This window comes from Beta vulgaris, chromosome 3, assembly GCF_026745355.1.
Source record: "Beta vulgaris subsp. vulgaris cultivar EL10 chromosome 3, EL10.2, whole genome shotgun sequence".
In the NCBI taxonomy this organism is placed as follows: domain Eukaryota; kingdom Viridiplantae; phylum Streptophyta; class Magnoliopsida; order Caryophyllales; family Amaranthaceae; genus Beta; species Beta vulgaris.
In genome coordinates, this window is record NC_079204.1 from 41,563,352 (window position 1) to 41,585,336 (window position 21,985).

The 21,985-nt window shown below is 33.7% G+C and overlaps 1 protein-coding gene across 2 annotated transcripts; it reads right to left on the reverse strand.

Moving 5' to 3' along the window:
* Positions 1 to 662: 662 nt before the first annotated feature.
* Positions 663 to 5,903, reverse strand: LOC104906823 (uncharacterized). 2 transcript variants are annotated; one of them, XM_057393719.1, is made up of 2 exons: positions 5,208 to 5,903; positions 663 to 2,565 (listed from the first exon to the last, which is right to left on the reverse strand). In XM_057393719.1, the coding sequence occupies exon 2, from the start codon at positions 2,559 to 2,561 to the stop codon at positions 1,314 to 1,316; it is 1,248 nt and encodes a 415-aa protein (XP_057249702.1). In that variant the 5' UTR covers positions 2,562 to 2,565; positions 5,208 to 5,903; the 3' UTR covers positions 663 to 1,313. The 2 variants fall into 2 exon arrangements, with proteins under 2 accessions (XP_057249702.1, XP_057249703.1); XM_057393720.1 differs by having other exon boundaries at positions 5,201 to 5,903.
* Positions 5,904 to 21,985: the final 16,082 nt, after the last annotated feature.

Genomic DNA, 21,985 nt, shown 5'->3' on the forward strand with positions numbered 1-21,985 from the left:
TGGTCTTTTAGCACATTTACCAATTTATCTTCTTGAAATTGATTTAGAGCATTGGAGATAATCACAGGTAGAGTTTCATTTTCACCTAAATAAACATATTTTAGATGCGAGGGTAGTGGTTTCAATTCTAATTGAGGTGCTTGAACAATAGAAGGGATTAGTTTAGGTATAGCACTGGCATGAAAGATCAAAATTATTTTTTATCATTTTGCGAATCAAGACTTGCTACATCAGACATATCTACTAAAGAAACAGGCATTTCAGTGTCCTTGCTATCAGTAAAATTATCAGTCTCAAACAATTTTTCACACCACAGATCAAAAATTTCTTGAGCCATCTAGTCAAAAGCATCAAAGGAATCAATAGAACTAACATTATTGACATCATTTGGGTATCTCATAGCATCGAATATATTGAACTTAATTATTTCACCATCAAATTCCATCGTCAAATTACCCTGATGAACATCAATTTTAGTCTTAGAAGTTTTCAAGAAAGGTCTTCCCAACAATAAAGGAACATTATCGGTTCTATCACCCATATCAAGAACATAAAAATCAGCCGGAAAAACTAATTCATTTACTTGAACCAGTACATCTTCTAACACTCCAATGGAAATGCATTTGACCTTCAGCTAACTGAATAACCACATCATTTTAGACAAATATCCCACATTTAAAGTATCATAGACAGATTTGGGCATCACATTAATCGAAGCTCCTAAATCTAGCATGCATCTTTCAAATTTAGAATTACCAATTTTGCAAGGAATAGAAAACATGCCAGGATCTTTACATTTAGGGGAAGCTTCTTTTGAATTACAGCTGAAATATTCTCCCCCATACTTACCTTTTCAGAAAGATGAAATTGCTTTTGTTAGTACAAAGTTCCTTAAGAAATTTGCATAACGGGGAACCTGTTTAATAGCATCAAGTAAAGGAATATTGACTTGAACTTTCCTAAAAGTCTCAAGAATTTCATTGTCAAGAGCAGCTTTCTTAGCTTTAGCAAATCTGGAAGGGAAAGGGGGCACATCTTTAAAACGAGAAACATCAATTTCTGAATTAAGCTTACCCTTTCCTTCATTATCTTTTCTACTCTCAATCTCTCCATTTCCCCCTATATTAAGTTCATCGTCAGGTTTAACCTCTATCTCTCTTTCATTCTCGCGACTCTTTGCCTTAGGTTCACTCAACTCTTTCCCACTCCTAAGGGTCACGGTTTTGGCATTCTCTTTTAGGTTAGGTAGTGGTTGAGATGGTAGTTTACCTAAAATTGAGTTTCTAGGTTACTTAGTGAAGTACAAATTTGTCCTATTTGGTATCTATGTGGTGAAGGTGATTATCAGTTTTCTTTTGATACTCGACTCCATGGTTGTGAACTTGACCTATTTGAGTAGTTAATTGCTTCACTAAATCTTCTAATGATGGGCCAGAAGATTGAGGTGGAGGGTTTTGTACACCAAATTGCCTAGGTTGATTAGTTTGTGAAAACTGTGATCTAGTTCCATACCTAAGATTTGGGTGATCTTTCCAACCTTCATTATATGTCTGTGAGTAAGGATCATATTTTCTTTGATTGGAAAAGCCTCCTAAAGCATTAACATCTTCAGTTTTTAAAGTAGGACAAGCATCAGTTGCATGAGAAAACTCAGAACGTATACCACATACTCTAGCTTTAGACTCATTTCCAACAACAATTTTATTAGACACTAAAGTGGTCAAAATAGCAATTTGTTGAGCATTTTCTTGCAATTGAGATTTAACACCACTTAAGTCAATTTCATTTACTCTTTTAACATCATTTCTAGTGCTATGTTGTTGAGTGTTTTGGGCCATGTTAGCAATTAAATTCCTAGCCTGAGTTGGTGTCTTGTCTACTAATGCACCACCACTAGCAGCATCAATCATACCCCTATCGTTAGGCAACAATCCTTCATAAAAATATTGAATCAATAGTTGATCAGTTATTTGATGTTGTGGACATGAAGCACATAATTTTTTAAAACGTTCCCAATATTCATAAAGTGATTCTGAATTATGTTGTCTAATTCCACATATTTCCTTTCTTATGGATCCAATACGACTGGCGGGAAAGAACTTTTCCAGAAAAGCTTTTTGTAAGGCGTTCCAAGTCGTAATGGAACCAGTAGACATAGTATACAACCAATCTTTAGCTAAATCATGTAGGGAAAATGGGAAAGCATGCAATCTTACTTGATTTTGTTCAATTCCTTCAGGTTTCATGGTTGAACAAACAACTATAAATTCTTTTAAATGCCTATGAGGATCCTCACCTGTGTTCCCATAAAATTTGGGAAGGAGATTAAGAAAACCTGAGTTCAGCTTCAACGGTCTTTCCAAGGTTGGAAAAACAATGCAGAGAGGTTCATCATCTAGCTTAGGAGCTCCTAATTCCTTCAAGGTTCTTTCATCACCCATCTCTGAGTCTTCACATGGTCTGTCTTGAAAGATGTAAAGTAATTTCTCTGGGCTAGCTTCGTTTAGAGTTTCAATAAACAGGTTGATACGCTTAAGTTTGGTTGCCGTATCCAAACTCATGCACCTGAAAATAGAAAAGAGAAAATTTAGGAGTGAAGTTCATGAAATTCTGTAATTTATGTATAAACACTAAATATCCAAGGAATCAAATAAGAGTTCATTTAGCAGTCATATACTGAAAGTGGTCCAGAAGCACTCATGTCCATGATAGCTATATAAACATAATCCAAAAATCAGATCTTTATATACTTGCAGATAAACTTAAACTCTGATTATGGAGACAGTACATGATATGTTTCAGATCATCAATCATAATCTGAGCTAGATCTAAACTCAGTTTCTAATTATAGAGCCATAAAACATATTACTTATTATCATAACTAAATAAATCTCCATATTACAGCAAACACTCTTCTTCAGAAAATTGTTGAAATTTCATATTTGATTTCCTTCTTTAAGTTACTCTTTTTCATTCTTTTATAGAAAGTCAACTATTGTCAGATAATATTAATGAAAAGAAAATAGGTGTACTCTCTTAAAACCAATAGTCAATCAAAGTGAAATTTAACAGTGAACAATCATAAGATAAACTTTTTTTAGACACATAGAACACACACACATTCTAGATAAGTAGGATTTTCTAAGTTCCATAGCTGTAAAATAAAATCCAACAGTATGCTTTTTTTTTTTTTTTACCAGTTAAACTAGCAGAACACACATTCATTAAATCAAAACTAATCTCCCCTATAATTTCTCAACCGTGAATTAGAGCTATAACTATAGCCAACTGAAAGGAAGAATTTCATATAGACCAAAAGCCATGGAATCTAATTATCCACAAACAAAGAGCAGGTGGCATAATCAAAACAAGGGAATAAGATTAGTTTAATGAAGTCAAGCACACAATAACACATTTAGTGCCACATCTTCTAACCAAACATCTCAGCCCATAATCACGACATTTCCCTTTAGAACATAGCACCAAAATCACCTTAGATGAGTTCTGTCCAAGCAACTGTTACTTAAGAATGAATGCAGACAGAAAAATAAAGTTCCCTGGTTAAGCCATCAATAAAGCAAATTTGAAATTTGTGATTTTTCTTTTAGTCTCTCTAGTATTGATTAAATAATGAGTGGAACTACATTCATAATGCTCCCTCATTGTGAACCACAACTCGTAACATATTAGTAGTGCAGAAGAAATCAATTCCAACCCTGTAACTTAATCCTAATTCAATAAACACATTATATAATCATTAATCCCTTGGCAACTAATTCTGAATTTTGTGACAGTTGATGTATAATAAAAAAAAACCTGGTAGTCATTAACATTAACCAATGTATTTGATAAAAAAAAAAAACTACAGTGGAAGTAAAACTGAGCACAAGGCACTTCCTCTCACTGTATCTCGTTTATACTTTATTGCTTGCAACTAACAATTAAATCTTTTAGCAATATCACACAATCATTCAAATTGAAGTAAAGCAAAGAGTTCACCAGAAACAGCAGAAAAAAAAAATTTGGTATTAATCAAGGCTATTTGAATAAAAGCTGAATAAAGTAATGAACTATGTACCTTGGTGAAATTATGACTAATGCCAAAATATGGATATTTATAAATCAAGATCTATACAGTAGTGATTATGTAAAAAAAAAAATGATGCAAAACCATATCTACATGATGTTTCATGATCACAAAATTAAACAAAGATAAAGGACATTAACCCATGGTCACTCTTAAATGAACCTACTATAAAAATACAATGAACACTATTCACAAGAATATGAAAAGGAACAGCACTAAGCTAAACAAGTATTAGGAAACATAGATAAAATCTCCCCGGCAACGACGCCAAAATTTAATACGTGTCGTTTACCGTATAAAATTAAAAACCTAACTTAAACCTTCAAAAATGTTTATAACTAGTAAAAGGGTAAGAAAGGATCGATCCCACGAGAAAATTATTATAATTCCTAAACTCAAATATTCAACTAAGTGACAAAAATATATAGTATATACTACGAATTTACACTATTTACATTATTCACATATATACAATTAGGGGGGTTTTGGTTGTAACCAAATACTTGGATTAATTAAAACTAAAATGAATACTAGACTAATAATTACAAGTGACGACACACAAACTCTATTAATTCCCGATTCGATCATAGAATGTTTAGACATACTTTAGCTTCTTAACCTTTATAATTGAGACCACTTTAATAGTTAACTTAGCACTTAGATTGGTGAATTATCGCCGCGATCAATTCTTGTCTTACTTACTAAAAATCTAGAATCTTGCTAAGACAAATCCAACCCTAATAAACTTGTTTATTAGCACAATTCATACGCTTAAGAATATTAAGATGAGCCGCTCACTCTTATTAATCTCAAGTCGTCCTCCCTATCCAACTATTAAACGCAGCGCCTAATAGTCATATAGCACAATTTAAGTATCTAAACAACTAATTGCGTCCAATTACAAGTAAAGATATCAAATTTCATAACCAACCAACAATAGTATGAATTGTATAAATACTAAATTAAATAATTAAATTCAATCAACTCAACGTTATCCAATTAGACTCAAATAATAGAAATATAAGAAACTGAAAATATGAATAAATTTAGATAAAATCCAGTTCAATCACAAGAAAAACTAATTGAAAATAGAAGATAGAGAAAACTCATGACTGTAGACCCGAATTGATGCAGCCGCTACCCTCAATTCACCTCCGAACGCAATATTTCTTCAATTCCTATCAACTTGTCGATCTTGGACGAACCCGATTATTTTCTTCACTCTCACGAACTCTCTTGTATGTGTGCGTGTTTTTCATCTCCGAGAATTGGTGAATTTATATCGAGTTGTGTAGACGATAGAATAAAAAAAAGATAGATTTTCGTAACTGAAAATCTGATAACCAATCTGTATCTTGGAAATCTTGAGGAGATTAAAATCATATCTCCTCTTTGGTGTTTGCGTGGAATTCGGAAAGTGGAAACAACTTTCCTTATTCTTTTGTTTGCTGTGTATACCCAGTTGAGGAAGGAGGAGTCAAGGAGTGAGTTAGCCCCTTTGTATTCTTTCTTTTACAAAACTCACGTGAGCTTGGGCTCACTTTTATTATATTTTTTTTCTTCTTTTCTTTTCTTCTCTTCTTTCTTTTAGTCTTGTTGTCTTCCTTTAGCAAATTGAACTTGTAAAATACCTATAATAAAATAACACACTATTTAAGCTAATTATTCAATAAAATATAATATGGACATAAATACGTCACTTATTAATAAAAGTCAATAAATATTATAAAATAACACATACAAGACAACTATAAGACTAATTTTATGGGACAAAAATATAGGAATATATGCGCTTATCAATATATTAAACTAAATATCCCCAAAAACTTGAGCCATTTGCAGTAGGAACGATTGTTGCCCAAAAGCTTCAAAAAGAAGGTAGGCTGGACGTAGGGGTGTAAGTTATTTGGTTAAAAACCGAAAACCAAACCAAACCAAACCAAATTAGTAATTTGGTTTGGCTTTTTTTGAAATTCGGTTTGGTTTGGATTCAAAAAAATTATTTTTTCGGTTTTTCGGTTTGGATTGGTTTTGGTTTTGGAAAACCGAAAAAACCGAAAAAAATCGAATTATTGTCACTTAACATACGAATTTTGTCTATTATTTTTTTTGTGTTTCTTTTTTTTAATATTAATTACGAAAATACAAAAATATTGTCACTTGAAATACAAATTATCAAAAAATTTGGTTTAAATTCGGTTTGGTTTTTATCTTGGTTTGATTTAATTTCATTTCGGTTTGGTTTGGATTTTGGAATACGAAAAAAAATTGGTTTGTTTTGGTCTGGATTTTGAAAGATAAAAAAAATCATGTTTGGTTTGGTTTGGTTTGGTTTGGTTTGGTTTTTGATTTCATATTTTGGTTTGGTTTGGTTTGGATTGAGTCGAATTTCGGTTTGGATTTGGTTTGGAAATTTCAAAACCGAATTTATTTTGGTTTGGTTTGGTTTTGACCTTAAACCAAACCAAAAACCGAACTTACACCCCTAGCTGGACGTGGGAGAGCTGGGCAGCATCATACGTTGGCATGAAGTACTCTCCTTTCATTTGTTATTGCTTCTTTCACCCATGTGAACTTCACATGGCTTTATACACTTCCTTAAGTCTTCATTCAGCTGGAGGTGGCTTCCAAAAGGCAGCAAAACATCTTCCTAAAGCTTGCTTAGAACCGGATTACAAGAAGCTAAACTAGCTTAGCTCTTTAACATGATTAGCTTAGCTTAAACATGTAATTAGGCTAGTTAATCACTTACTAAACTTGATTACCAATACATAATGATGATTAAGGTGTCATTAGTACTAGTTAATCTTGCTTAAGTAGAGATTAACAAATGATTAACCTAATTAAGTGCTTAAGTAAGGTTTTAGGACAAACCGAGCTAGTTAGGCTTAGAAATTGAACTTCCTTACCATGTTCTCCTTATGATCATGTAGAAGAAGACCTTGGTTGTTTAAGCTAGATGCTCCTGCATCATTCTCCTCAGGTTCGAAAAGGTCTTCTTGTAATCCAGATTCATCTGCAAGATATGGAGCTAAATCACCAACATTGAATGTGCAGAGATGTTTCCCATTTCATCTGGCAATTCATCTTGTATGCATTGTTGTTGATCTTTCTCAGCACTTTGAAAGGTCCATCACTTCGTGGCATTAGCTTGTTCTTCCTCCTTGTAGGAAATCTCTCCTTCCTTAGATGTAACCACACTAGATCACCTGGCTTATAGAGAACTTCCTTCCTATGCTTGTTTGCTCGAACCTTGTATGCTTCATTCACCTTCTCTATTCTGGTTCGAATTTGCTGATGAAGTTGCTTCATTTCTTTTGCTTTCACTTCAGCTTCCTTGCTACTATGTGCTTCAATAGGAAATGGAAGTAAATCAATAGGACTTAAAGGATTAATCCCATAATTTACCTCAAATGGTGAGTGTTTAGTAGCATAAGTTGGTGATCTATTGTAAGCAAACTCAGCATGAGCTAGCTTTAGATCCCAATCCCTTTGAGACTTGTTCACAAGTGTCCTTAGCAGCATAGTTAAGGTCCTGTTGGTCACCTCAGTTTGAGGATGAGCAGTAGTACTAAACAGCAACTTAGTACCTAAAAGCTTCCACAAGTTCTTCAAAAATAGCTAAGAAACTTTACATCTTTATCAGAAACAATAGACTTAGGAACTCCATGAAGTCTAATTATTTCTTTAAAGAACAAATCAGCAACATGAATAGCATCATCAGTTTTATTACAAGGAATGAAATGAGCCATTTTAGAGAATCTATCTACACCACCATGATTGCATCTTTTGCCTTTGAGTTCTAGGTAGAGCAACAATGAAATCCATGCTCACATCTTCCCATGGTTGAACTGGAACAGGTAGAGCGTGTAAAGTCCTTGATGAAAGGAACTTTTAGCCTTCTGACATATAGAACATCGAGCTAGAATACATGAACATCTCCTGCAAGTTTCGGCCAGATAGAAGTGTTCCTGCAATACATCAACAGTTTTGTTAATGCCAAAGTGTCCTGCTAGTCCTCCTCCATGAACCTCCTTGATTAGCAAATCCCTTAATGACATTTAGGGATCAAGCTTGTTGTTTCGAAAAAGAAAGCCATCTTGCAATGAATAAGCTCCATGAGATCCTTCTTTGCATGCTTCTAACAATAAAGAGAAATCTGGATCATCATAATACAATCTTTAAGATGCTAAAGCCAAGTACACGAGCCTCCATAAGAGAAAGCATAGAATGCCTCCTTGATAAAGCATCTGCAACAATGTTAGAAACTCCAGTTTTATATTTTGAAACAAAATCAAAGGACTGAAGGAATTCCACCCATTTTGCATGTCTTGGACTGAGCTTATGTTGTCCATTTATGTACTTCAAGCTTGATGGTCTGAATGTGAGCTGGTCTGAGATAATGAGTCCAATGAGTCAAGGCACGAACAATAGCATAGAACTCCTTATCATAAGTGCTGTAGTTGAGTCTAGATTGATTGAGCTTCTCACTGAAATAGGCTATGGGACGCCCTCCTTTTGCAAAACAGCTCCAATGCCCACCCACTTGCATCACACTCCACTTCAAACACTTTCTTGAAATCAGGTAAGGCTAGAACAGGAGCCTTACTAAGCATATCTTTTCAATTGTCAAATGCTTCTTGTGCTGCGGAGTCCAAATAAAGGACCCTTTCTTGATACACTCAGTCAATGGCGCCAAGATGGTGCTAAAGTTCTTGATAAATCTCCTGTAAAAAGAAGCTAAACCATGGAAACTTCGAACCTCAGTGATAGATTTAGGAACTGGCCATGACTTGATTGCTTCCACCTTAGATTCATCCATAGAAATGCCATTAGATGACACTATGAATCCAAGAAATGTCACACTTGAAGTAAAGAACTCACACTTCTCCATCTTTGCATATAACTTCTTTTCCCTTAGTTTAAGGAAAACCTTCTTGAGATGCACTAGATGTTCCTGTTCACTTTGACTATACACAAGAATATCATCAAAATAAACAACAACAAAGATACCAATGAAGGGCCTGAGTACCTCGTGCATAAGTCTCATGAAAGTACTAGGAGCATTTGTCAAACCAAATGGCATCAACGCCACTCATACAAACCACTCTTAGTTTTAAAAGCTGTTTTCCATTCATCACCCTCTTTGATTCTAATCTGATGATAACCACTTCTTAAATCAATCTTCGAAAATATAGTGGAACCATGTAATCATCAAGCAAATCATCAAGTCTAGGTATTGGATACCTATACTTCACTGTTATGTTGTTAATGGCTCGGCAATCCACACACATCCTCATAGAACCATCCTTCTTTGGAACCAAAATGACAGGCACAGCACATGGACTAAGACTCTCTTGCACAAATCCTTTAGCTAACAATTCACTAACTTATTTTTGCAACTCCTTAGCTTCTTCAGGATTATTACATCTATAAGCTGGTTTATTAGGTAAAGGTGCCAGGAATCAAGTCAATTTGGTGTTCAATTCCTCTACTAGGGGGTAAACCATTGGAAGATCATAGGAAAAACATCACCAAACTCCATCACTAAAGGCTTAACCATTTCGTGCACTTCATTAAGATTTTCATCATTTTCATCCAATAACAACAACAAATACATAACCTTCCCCTTTTCTACAGCTTTATCAAGTTGAGGTTTAGAAAGGATTAAGGTTTTTTTGTTTTGTGTTTTAGGTGGTGTTGTTTTTGGTTATAGAAGATTGGCCATGGCTTACTAGGACTAAGCACAATTTTCTTCTTATTATGCATGAAAGTGTAAGTATTAGTCCTACCATTATGCAAGGTTTCTTTATCAGATTGCCAAGGTCTACCTAATAATACATGACATGCATCCATAGGTAATACATCACATAAAACTTCATCCTTATAAGAATCACCAAAAGAAAAGCTAATTAAAGCTTGTTTTGTTACCTCCACACAATTGCCATCATTAAGCCAATGAAGCTTATAAGGTTTTGGATGTGAGAAAGTAGCATGATTGAGCTTGTCCACCATAGAAGATGAGGCGACATTGGTGCAGCTTCCTCCATCAATGATCATCGAGCATATCTTCCCTCCAATCAAGCATTTGGTTTGAAAGATTTGATCCCTTTGATATGGAATCAATTCAGCTTCTTTGGCATGAAGAACTCTTCTTAAAACAAGGCTTAAATGATCACCTTGAGTCACTTCTCCAACCTCTAAAGCTTCTTCATTTTCGGCCTCATCTTCGAACTCCTCTTCATTGTCTCCTTCAAGCTCAAGTGATTCTTCAATGTTTTTTATGTCAAGTAGAGTCATTACCCTCTTGTTTGGGCATTGAGCTTGATAATGACCATAACCATGACACTTAAAGCACTTCACATCAGATTTTTTTGAGGTTTCATCCACTACTTTCTTCCCTTTATCTTAGCTACAAGAACTTTGAAAGCCTTTGAATCATTATACTCCTTAAGCTCAAAGATCCTATCACACCTTGAAACCCACTCCAAATAAACATCTGGATTAAGGTTTCCATCAAACTCAGGAACTTCTAACTTTATGTCTCTAAAATCATCTGTTTTTCGTGGCTTTCTCCTAGTCCTTGAAGACTCAGAGACAACCTCCTCATCACTCTCATAAGCTACACCTTCATCCTCCACATTTTCTCTCCTCAGTTATCCTCTAAATCCCTCTCTCATAACTGTCATCATGTTAGCCATTTGTTCAGACAAAGTGGCTATTTGATTCTCCACTCCAACCAACCTTGCTTCACTCAAATTCATGCCCCTTCTAAACTGATTTTCTTCACCTCCACTCATGATTGATTCAACCTCAATGAAAGTTAGGCTAGAAAGAAGAAAAGAAGTGTGTTTGGGCTTAGAATAGGTTCGGTTTTGGGGGGGATTGTGTTTGGGTTTAATGTGTGTGTTTAATGTGTTTATGGGATGAATTAGAATGCTCTTAATCAACCTACAGCTCTGATACCAAATGATACATATTGATTAAGAGTTCAAGAGCATTCGAAAATAAGAAAGAACAAAGAAAGAGAACATAAGAGCTTTGTATCAAACCGGTTCAAACTAGTTGAACAACCACCACTTTCCACAACCAAATTACCACCAATCAAAGACCAAACTATGACAATAAGCTTCTAGTTTGAGTCTAGTTTGTGATTCAATCACTAAATCAACGTTTAAGTGAAGGAATTAAGCAAAGATTTGATAAAGGTCTAAACTGACCGGAAATAACACTTAGCACACAGCTGAGTATTTTGAGCATAAAAGTTTCAACTTCGATTCAAATCATCTAATTCCAAAAGGAGTACAAAGCTAACATATTTGTTTACATTGTGTCCAAAAATCAGCTGATTTGGACAACTATAGCTACGCCAACTAGGCCAATAAAATAGAAGAAACAAAAATTACAACCATTACAGCACATCTCTTACAAACTAGCTTAGCTAACCTATTGGAAGTTGGAAATCAGAAAAACTACCAATGGAATATTAAAGTACATATATTAAACTAAATATCCCCCAAAAGCTTGAGCCATTTCCAGTAGGAATGATTGTTGCCCAAAAGGTTCAAAAAGAAGGTAGGCTGGACGTGGGAGAGCTGGGCAGCAGCATACCTTGGCATGAAGCACTCTCCTTTCATTTGCTATGGCTTCTTTCACCCATGTGAACTTCACATGGCTTTATACACTTCCTTAAGTCTTCATTCAGCTGGAGGTGGCATCCAAAAGGCAGCAAAACATCTTCCTAAAGCTTGCTTAGAACCGGATTACAAGAAGCTAAACTAGCTTAGCTCTTAAACATGATTAGCTTAGCTTAAACATGTAATTAGGCTAGTTAATCACTTACTAAACTTGATTACCAATACATAATGATGATTAAAGTGTCATTAGTACTAGTTAATCTTACTTAAGTAGAGATTAACAAATGATTAACCTAATTAAAGATGCTTAAGTAAGGTTTTAGGACAAACCGAGCTAGTTAGGCTTAGAAATTGAACTTCCTTCACCATGTTCTCCTTATGATCATGTAGAAGAAGACCTTGGTTGTTTAAGCTAGATGCTCCTGCATCAGTTTGTCTACATGTTTTTATAATTACATATAATTATAAGACTTTATTATGTTTTACTTTGAAACATTAAGTATAGAAATTGTAATGGATTGGTGGTTAATCACTCACATTTTATTTTCAAAGGTCATGTGTTCGAATCTTGGTAACTACATATTATTAATATTTTTTATTGAGATTATTAACATGTGTATTAGAAGTTTAAGAGGAGTATCACGTGGATTTTTGAGATTTATTTTTGAAATCAAACGAAATCGACAACAAATCTAACAAATTCAAACCAGATTTTCGAGATTTATTCTTGAAATCGGCCACAAAAGTATTCTAGATTTTTGAGATCTCCAATTTCATTGGTTGCACACTTTTTGCTGGCGATGTCTTGCCTCCAAAAGCAATCCATCGTCGATTCCCCGGACCTTGAACCTGGAAGAAGAGAGGGCGTGAAGGCGTGAAGGCCTGAAGGGGAGGTAGAGAGAAGGAGGAGGAGATGCAAACAAGGGGAAACTAGGTGTTGAATTTGAATTATTGTGTTTTTAGCTTTGGTTTTAAAAAATAGGGTTTATTTGTTGAAAAATAATATAAATTTGGTGAAAAATAATATAAAAGTCAACAACAATGAAACAAGTTTGCTATAAATATAAAATAAAAATTAGTAAAAATGATACAGAAATAAATAATAATGATATGATACATAAGGAATTGACAAACAATAATAAAATAGGAAATAACAAGTTTGCTGAAAAATCACATAAAACTAAGTAATAATGACATATAAATGAGTAATAATGATATGATATTAGTTTATAAAAAGTTGAAAAGTGATAATGAAATAGAAGAAAATTGTACAAATTTGGTGAAAAATGACCCAAAAATAAGTAAAAATGACACGGTAAGGAGTAATAGTGATATGGTATATAAGGAGTAGACAAATAACAATGATATAGAGTAAAATGAGTAAGTTTGCGGAAAAGTGACATAAAAATGGCAAATGATTGAGTAATAATGATATGATACATAAGGAATTGACAAATAATTACGGATGACAATGAGATAAATCTAGACCAAATCTTTACGGACCTAGATCCATATCCGTTTGAAGAGGCCGGATCCGAATTCGCCACAGATCCGATGGGTCTGAAAAAATGGGAGCCAAATCCAGATTTTGCGGATCCCACACATCTGGATCGAAAACAGATCCGTTCACAATATTCCCAATTCAAATAAAAAAATTCTGCTTTTAAATAACATAATCTAATTCAATCCAATTTTCATGTTTTTTTATTAGGAAAGATAATTGGTCAAAAGACTAACCCCTGATAGGCTTATATACGGTAATCCAGTCCGGATCCGACCCTAGTCTGCTCCGATCCAAAGGACAAATCGAAATTGACTTTGACAACAAAATTATCTGAATCCGACTTCGTTTAGAAAGTCCAACTCCGAGTCTGAGGAGGGTCAAAGTCGGATCCCATAAAAAAATCCAACATCCAAATCTGACTCCAACTTTAAGGCAATTACTCCTTTTTTTATTTATTTATATTAATGTATTATGTATGTAAATCTGACTAGGACTTCAAGGTAATTTATTATTTAATATTTTTCCATTGAAGAAATGATTGTTAAAAATAATAGTAATGTTTAGATTATTTGTACTATATATGATTTCCATATAATTATTTAAAAATAGTAATAATTAGATTATTTGTATTATAGAAGATTTTTCTATTAAAAAACTGGGTCGAAAAAAAAGTCAGATCGCATCAGAGTCGGGTGTTAGGATTTTAAGTCGGATCAGACTCAAATTTTCGGAGTTATTTGTTAGGATTTTAAGTCGGATCAGACTCAGATTTATGGAGTCGGACTTAGATTTAAAATCCGACTTCAAGTAAGGCCGGAGTTGGATTATGCATAATACGGTCCAAGTTCGACCCGTTGCCATCACTAGCCTAGACTAGTAGCGTACAGGGCACACCAACTCAGAGGCTAGGTACAACGCTAAACGACACAAAAGTAAATGCCTAACATATTGTTGGGATGAGGATTCAGACCTTGGGCAATGCCCTGAAATTCAGGGTGGTACTCTACTGAGCTACCACCTCTCCCTCAGTCCAATTTTCATCTTTAATAACTAGTAGAAATCTATATAAATCTATTAAAAGACGTTCCTAAACAAGGAACGGTGCCACGTGGCACTCTTCTTAGGGGTGTTTTACTTTATATAATACATGTACAATAAAAAAAATTAGAAATTGCATAGTATAAGATTTGATCCCGTGACCGCAAGTTCATATACTAAAGTTTTAATTACTAGACCAAGTTGTATTTAGTGTTAACATTTTAAAGTACAATATTAATAAAAGAAAATTTTCCTTACCCAAGGCATAACCCGGGCCTGATAACCAGTACATATATTAAAAAAGGAACTGCACCACGTGACGCTCTCTCTATGGAGTTTTAGTTCATGTAATCCATGTAATATAAAAAAAATGGAAATTGCTTAGTATATGTTTTGATCTCGTGACCTCGAGTTTAGATCCTAAAAGTTTTAACCACTAGACCAACTTGTATTTAATATTATTATTTTAAAGTACAATATTAATAAATCTAGTTATCAATCTATATTAATATATTAGAAGACGTTACTAAGAAAGTTTATGGTGTCACATATCACTCTCTTTGGTATCGAACATGTGACCTTTAAAATGAAAAGTGAGAGTTTAATCATGAATCCAACATAACATCATCGTTTATTATTTCAAGTAAAATATAATAAGGTTTTATGATTATAACTTATTAAAAGACTTAGGCTATGTTCAGTTCACCTTATTTTTGCTTATTTCAGATCTAATCAGATCAGATCAGATCAGATCAGAAAAAATAAGTTCAGATCAGATCAGATCAGAAAAAATAAGTTCAGATCAGATCAGATCAGATCAGATCAGACCAGATCAGATCAGATCAGATCAGATCAATTCAGATCATATCATGCTTATATTTAAAAACTCATTATTATTAAATATCTTTCACTACATATTAATAAAAATTATAATAATTGAATATTAATAAAGTACTCATTGAGACGAATCAAACAAGACCCCACATGACTATATTTTTTCTTATATATTGAGAAAAATCTAAAAGATTATCTCTAATTGTGAATAGTGTCAAGATTCTAAGTGAGAAAGATAAAAAAATACAAAGGGAGTATTATTATTTACTAGTACATTTGTTCAAAAGAATTATTATTGTTGTTGTTGTTGTTGTTGTACTTATTAATTATTAATCTTGGTAATTATTATTAATCTTGTTGTTACCATTATAAATGTCATTGTTATTATTATATTAAGTTATTTTGTTGTTATTAAATAATAGAAAATTAAAAGCCACGTGTTAAGAACATAAGATTGATGCAAAAATAAGAATATATAAAATATGATATCTCAAATTCATGATAACGAAACTACTAAGTTCGGATTACATTTCAAAATAAGCTAAGTGTGAGATACAAATTATAAATTTAGATTCGGTATACCTCTTCCTACCGAATTCCAAATCTCTCTAGCTATTTGAAGTTGCACGATATTTATTTATTTTTTGCTCAAGTCATAGTTGTTTGTATATCTTATTCTATTTTATATGGAAAAAAAAGAGTTGAGTTTGCCGACTTCTCAAGTGTGAAACTTTTTTTTAAGGGAAAGTGTGAAATAACATTGTATAAGTGCTCTTATAAAATAATGACTTGAGTTATATAATTATTTTTAGTAATAATAATAATTATGATTATAATTATTATTGATGTGCTTATAATAATGATAATAATAATAATTATTATTATTAATAAAAGTTGTGCAAAAGTTGTAATAGAAATAAAATGATAATAATAGTAATACTATAAAGAAGATCTTATAATGTATTGCATAATAATGATTTACAAAGTAATAATATAATAGTAATAATATATTTTATATAAGATAAGATCTTGTAAATCAGATCAGATCAGATTCAGATCAGATCAGATCAGAAAAAATAAGTTCAGATCAGATCAGATCAGAAAAAATAAGTTCAGATCAGATCAGATCAGATAAGTTCAGATCAGAAAATTTCAGGTGAATCAAACATAGCCTTACACAAGTACTCCCTCCGCTTTTTTATTATTATTATTTGCTACATTTGGGTTTACACAAGAATTTAGGAGATGTCATTTTCATGCTTTTTAAATGTACTTTTTGAGCCCATTAGCATTAAATAGGGTGGGAAAAGGGAAAAAAGTAGTACTTTTTGGTGGAAAAAGAGGACAAACAAATATAATACTATTACTTTTTGGTGGGCCAAGTCTCCTAATAAGGAAATGTAGCAAATAAAAAAAAGCAACCCTTTTTGGTAAATGTAGCAAATACAAAAAAGTAACCCTTTTTGGTAAATGTAGCAAATAAAAAAAAAAAGCAGAGGGAGTAGTTAGATACCTAACACATTTATGGTAAAAACAATGTACTATTGTAGACATAAACTCCACTCCAATTTCTTGTAGAAAGTCATGCTATTACTTTTATTTTCAAACTTTTAAGGGTGTATTATTAAAATTACTATGACATTAATTTGTCATCATTAGACAATAGATTACAAAAAGAAAAAACTCGAGGCATTGTCCGGAATATTCGATCGTTAATAACTCGTAACACAAAAAAAGATTGATATTCTAAACAACCCCAAAGCAAAACAACTTAATTTGTCCAAATACACCAACCCACCTCACCAAATAACATTACTTTAAATACCCATTTATCCAATTAATGGAGCTAGAGAAAGAAAGGATTGGATTAGACAAAAAAAAAACTAGTCGAGGGTTGTTATCAACCAATTAAGTTCTCCAAGCTTTCAATTTGGAATGATTACTTTGATGGGGCAACTTCTTATTCGTCAGATATTCAGTGACGTATTCAACAAATATAGTCTATTGCAGTCCATCAAATAATGAGTTCTAATTTGGAGTTCGTTAAGAGGTCGGACAAAGGGGCGAAGGTCATGGTCGCAACGGTTTTTAGTAGAAGAAGAGAGAAGGGAAGTGACGGGCTGGCAAGAGGGTGGAGAGATGGTACAACGGCGAACTGGTGGTAGGAAGGTGTGGCGGTGAGGAGAGAGAGAAAAGAGGAGAGACAGTGACTAAGGGGTTGGGGTTTTAACGAGCCAAGCCTGCTCGTGAACTACTCGAGTTTGGTCCGGTCGAAAATCAGTCAAAGTTGACCTCGAGGCGGCTCGAGTCGAGCTTGAGTTCGACTCAGTATGCTAACAAGTCAAGCATGATCTAGTCTTGTCTCAGCTCGAGCCAATATTTTCGAGCTCAAAGCCGAGTCGAGCCTACCCAAGTTCAGTCATTGTTCGTCTCGTTAACACCCTTAGGTGGGGGTAAAATTAGGAACTCAAACTTTGAAGACTTTAATTGATTTAACTTTAAAATTTTAATATTAAAATTAGTCTTTTAAAAAGAACAGATCTAGGGTTTCTTGTGACATATGTTGAACCCCTTGTTTGTTATGCACACGTGAGTTGCCGCACATTCGAGAAAGATAGAGAAAATGCCACATTATAAGCTATATGACCTAGTCCTTACTATCGCCAAGGCTAGTTGTCCTCCTTATCGGGTTGCAGATGTCCATTTTCAATTCTATCAAATTTATCAACAAATATTTCATGGTCGCATTTCATGGCTTTTTGTCCCATCTTATAGCACCAAATTTTGAAAAGATGAAGTGGGTGAAGATAAAACCCTTCAATCTTATTAGATTTTTCTAATTTTTTTCCTTTTCTAGCTTTAATCCCCTTAAATGTTATCTTACATCCCAAAACAACCACCAATCATATGAATGATATACCTTAAGAGATATAATGGGCGACAATATATAGCCACCCGGCCCGAACGATATGAAGGCCTTGTGCTGATATTGAAAATTCTGGCCTCAATGTATACAAATTCAAAGGCATAATTGTTTTTCAACTCTCAATTTCTTATAAATTTTTCATGTCCGGAATCCTATTTAATAAATTGAGAAAAGCATAACTAAAATAAGTAAACAATCCTTCAACTCCTTAAGTTGAATCTTGACTCAATTAACTTTATATTGCTACTTCTCTTTTCAAATACAGAAGCTGAAATAAGTAACCAATATTTTTTACCCAATATAATACAAAAATAAAGAAATACTGATAAATCAGAAATTAACATACACCAACATCAACAAGCAAAAGTCAAAATTATAAACGAGATCAATAAATCAAAATTAAACTAAGCAAAATACAATTACTTGAATTTCGAAAATTTTAGATGTAAATTGAAAGAGGATGGGACTTGTAAATTTGTAGCCATTATAGGAATTTTTTTCCCATTAGACAAGATTTTGATGATGTGAAATTGTAAATTTTGAGTAGCTTCATACTTCCATGAGGAGAAAGGCTTGGTAACCAACTGTTTGAGTTCAAAAAAGACTCAAACACCCAAAAAAAAAAAACACAATGGTACCATTATAACCTGATATTGGTATCAAATTATTATCAGGACTGGTACCAAGGTATCAATATTTTCGGAGAATGGTACCATTATAACCTAGCATTGGTACCAAGCAAATCCTTGCCACACGTGCGTGAAATCTTCCAACGCATACAATGACCAAATTACCCCCGTTTGAGTCCCCTAAGAGACTCAAACGGTTGGACGCCTAGACAAGCTCCTTCCATGAGTGTGTGTGTCCCCAGCAGCTGAGAATATTTAGGAGGAAAGTCCAGTTGTTAAAGAGAAAGTAAGCAGGGAGAGAGAATCTTGAGACTGGTGGCTGGTCTGTTAATGCAATCATCAGGTATGTGTGGTACATTGGGCCTGACCTAGTTTAAAGATTTTTTTTTAAAAAAAATTAGGGCCTTCTGAAAATGAGGCCTTGTTTTGAGTCTCACGTTGTACTTATTCAGGACCAGGCATGTATATAGCTAACAGCAATATCAAATTCTTTGTCATTAGCTCAAACTTATTAAAAAGAAACATATACCATATTGTGTAGCTAATACATATAATAAGTTGTTAAAATACACTCTACAGTTTAGGAATAAAAGTAGAGATGGTAGGTTTTTTATTGGTAGCCTCTGCATTCATGAAGGCAAAGTGACCTCGGTAGAATTCGTTTAATTTGTCGTGATCAGGTAAATTTTGTTTGATAATTTTGCAACCCAACATCTGATCGGCCCAAGTGCAAATCCTTGGATACTTCTCCCTTGTGAAAACCTCCTTACCGGAAGCCGCTTGCAAGCATGTGATCCAAAAAGGTACAATTGCAGCAACTATGTCCAAGAATCCAATATTGTTTCCTCCAAAAAACTGCATTCCTTTGATCTCATTTTCAAGGATTTGGAGAAGCTCCTTTAGTTCAAGTGTTGCCTTTTCACTTCTCACTCCTTTATGCAGTAGTGCACTTCTCATTACAGGCGTTAACTAAGAAAATTTGTTAACAATGTGTACAAATTATCAATAGAGAGAAAGAATAGTGTGTTTAGGTAATATATATAGTTTCATAATAGTTGAAGTTTAATCTCGCTTGATTGATTCAAGCCCTATTCTGTCTTTCTTGTTCCACTGACAAAAAGTGTTGTCATGCTACCAACAGAGTTTCTAAAGTTAGAAGATCAATCAGATTTCCATACTAACACCACATCATGGGCAGATGTAGTTCACAAAGAAGAAAGGAAAGGTAACATTAAAATTTATTCTTCCCGAAGTTTGTCATTTTACTTAAATGCAACTCACATAAAAGTGCCTAATAAGACATCTCTGATCTAAAAGCCAATCTAAAGAAATTAATCATAGATAAAATCTTTAGGTCAGTTGATGTTAACAATAGTCACATTAAAGCTTTATTTCTAAATGTTGATTTTGAGGGAGTTCGTTTAGGTAAAGTATTGGTGGACACCAGAGCTACTTTTAATATCATGTCACTCTCTCTATTTAGAAAGCTAGGAAAACTAAAAAAGATTTGCATAATATACAAATTAACATAAGTGATTTCTCTAGTTTATCAGAAAAAGTGGAAGGAATGTCTATCCTAAAAATAAGGAACTAAAACTAATCATATTGGTTACTTTAGAGTCGAAAGTAACACTAATTATAATGCAAGTTTAGGAAGAGATAGATTCGCTACACAATAACTATGCTATTCCATCATCACTCCATCAAGTTTTAATTTTGTGCAATAGTGACACGTATGAAATGGTTCAAGCAGGACATTTGTCTAATTACATCTCCTAATTCTATTTTTAATCGAGACTCTTTAAAGTCAGTTCCTACTATCAAAATTGAGGTTGCTCTACAACTTGAATCACAAACTCACCAAAAGGATTTTTTTATATATTCTAATGAATGTTACTCAACTTTGTACGAAACTGAACCCTTGGAAGAGGAGAATGAAAAAGTATAGGCGAAGAGTGAGGATATTAAACAAGAGGTTCATGATCCACTAAAGGAAGTAAAGTTAGGGGCAATGAAAATCCGCGTGTTACTTATATAAGTAAGCTTCTCATTAATTAACTACGAAAAACAGGAGATAATAGAAATTCTAAAAGAGTTTAAAGACTGTTTTGCATGGGAACACCATGAGATGCCTGACATTGATAGGAAAATAGTAGAATATAAACTGGCTATCAAGGATGGATTTGAGCCTATGGCCTAAAGTCCTAGGAGATTGGTGCCTAAACTAACAAAGCCTACACAAGAGGAGATAGATAAACTTCTCAAGGCAAAGTTCATAAGGCCTTTGCAATATGCTGACTGGATCTCCAATATAGTTCCAGTGGTTAAGAAAAATGGCAAAATACAAATCTACATTGACTTTAGGGATCTAAATAAAGCTACACCTAAAGATCAATATCCCATGTCGGCATCTGATCTACTAATAGATGCAACATCAAGATATGAATATATATCTTCTATGGATGGCTATACAGGATGTCGCCAATTAAGGATTGCACATGAAGACTGCAAGAAAACAACCTTCAGATTTTAAAAGCATTGGGCATATTTGAATATGTGGCCATGCCATGTGGGTCAAAAAATACTGGAGCCACATATCAGCGAGCAATGGACCCAATCTTTAAGGACATGATTGGAAAAATCATGGAGGTTTATGTGGATGACATATTTGTAAAATCAAATGACTTTGTAGGAAATAAAGAGCACTTAGTTAAGTCATTCACCAGAGTGAGAGAATATCACCTGAAAATGAATCCACTCAAATGTGCATTTCGATTTGAAGCTAGTAACTTTTTAGGATTCCTCATTCACAATAATGGAATGGAAATTGACTAGAATAAGGCAAAAGCGGTATTGGTAACCAAGCCACCTTCACATAAAAAATAATTACAAAGATTTCTTGGACAGGTTAATTATGTTAGAAGATTCATGGCTAACTTAGTTGGGAAAACTAAAAAAATTTCACCTCTGCTAATTAAAAAACATGAATGAGAATTCAAATGGGAGGAGGAGCATCAAAAGGCATTTGACCAAATCAAACATGATTTGGCAAGTCCTCATGTATTGATTCCTTCACGATAAAATGGAAAACCATTAATACTATATCAATCTGTCTGTGAAAATTCCATCAATAGTCTTCTTACTCAAGGAAATCAAAACGGGCATGAGCAAGCCATATTCTACCTAAGTGGAATCATGCATGATAAAGAAAAAAGGTATACCATGACAGAGAAATGGTGTTTGTGTTTCTATGATGCATCAGTTAAACTCATACATTATTTCATGGCATTTACAGAAAAACTAGTATCTCCAACAAATGGTATAAAATAT

What these genes read in the sequence shown, in the direction of transcription:
- LOC104906823 (XM_057393719.1), bottom strand. Translation starts at nt 2,561, where the DNA reads ATGAGTTTGGATACGGCAACCAAACTTAAGCGTATCAACCTGTTTATT.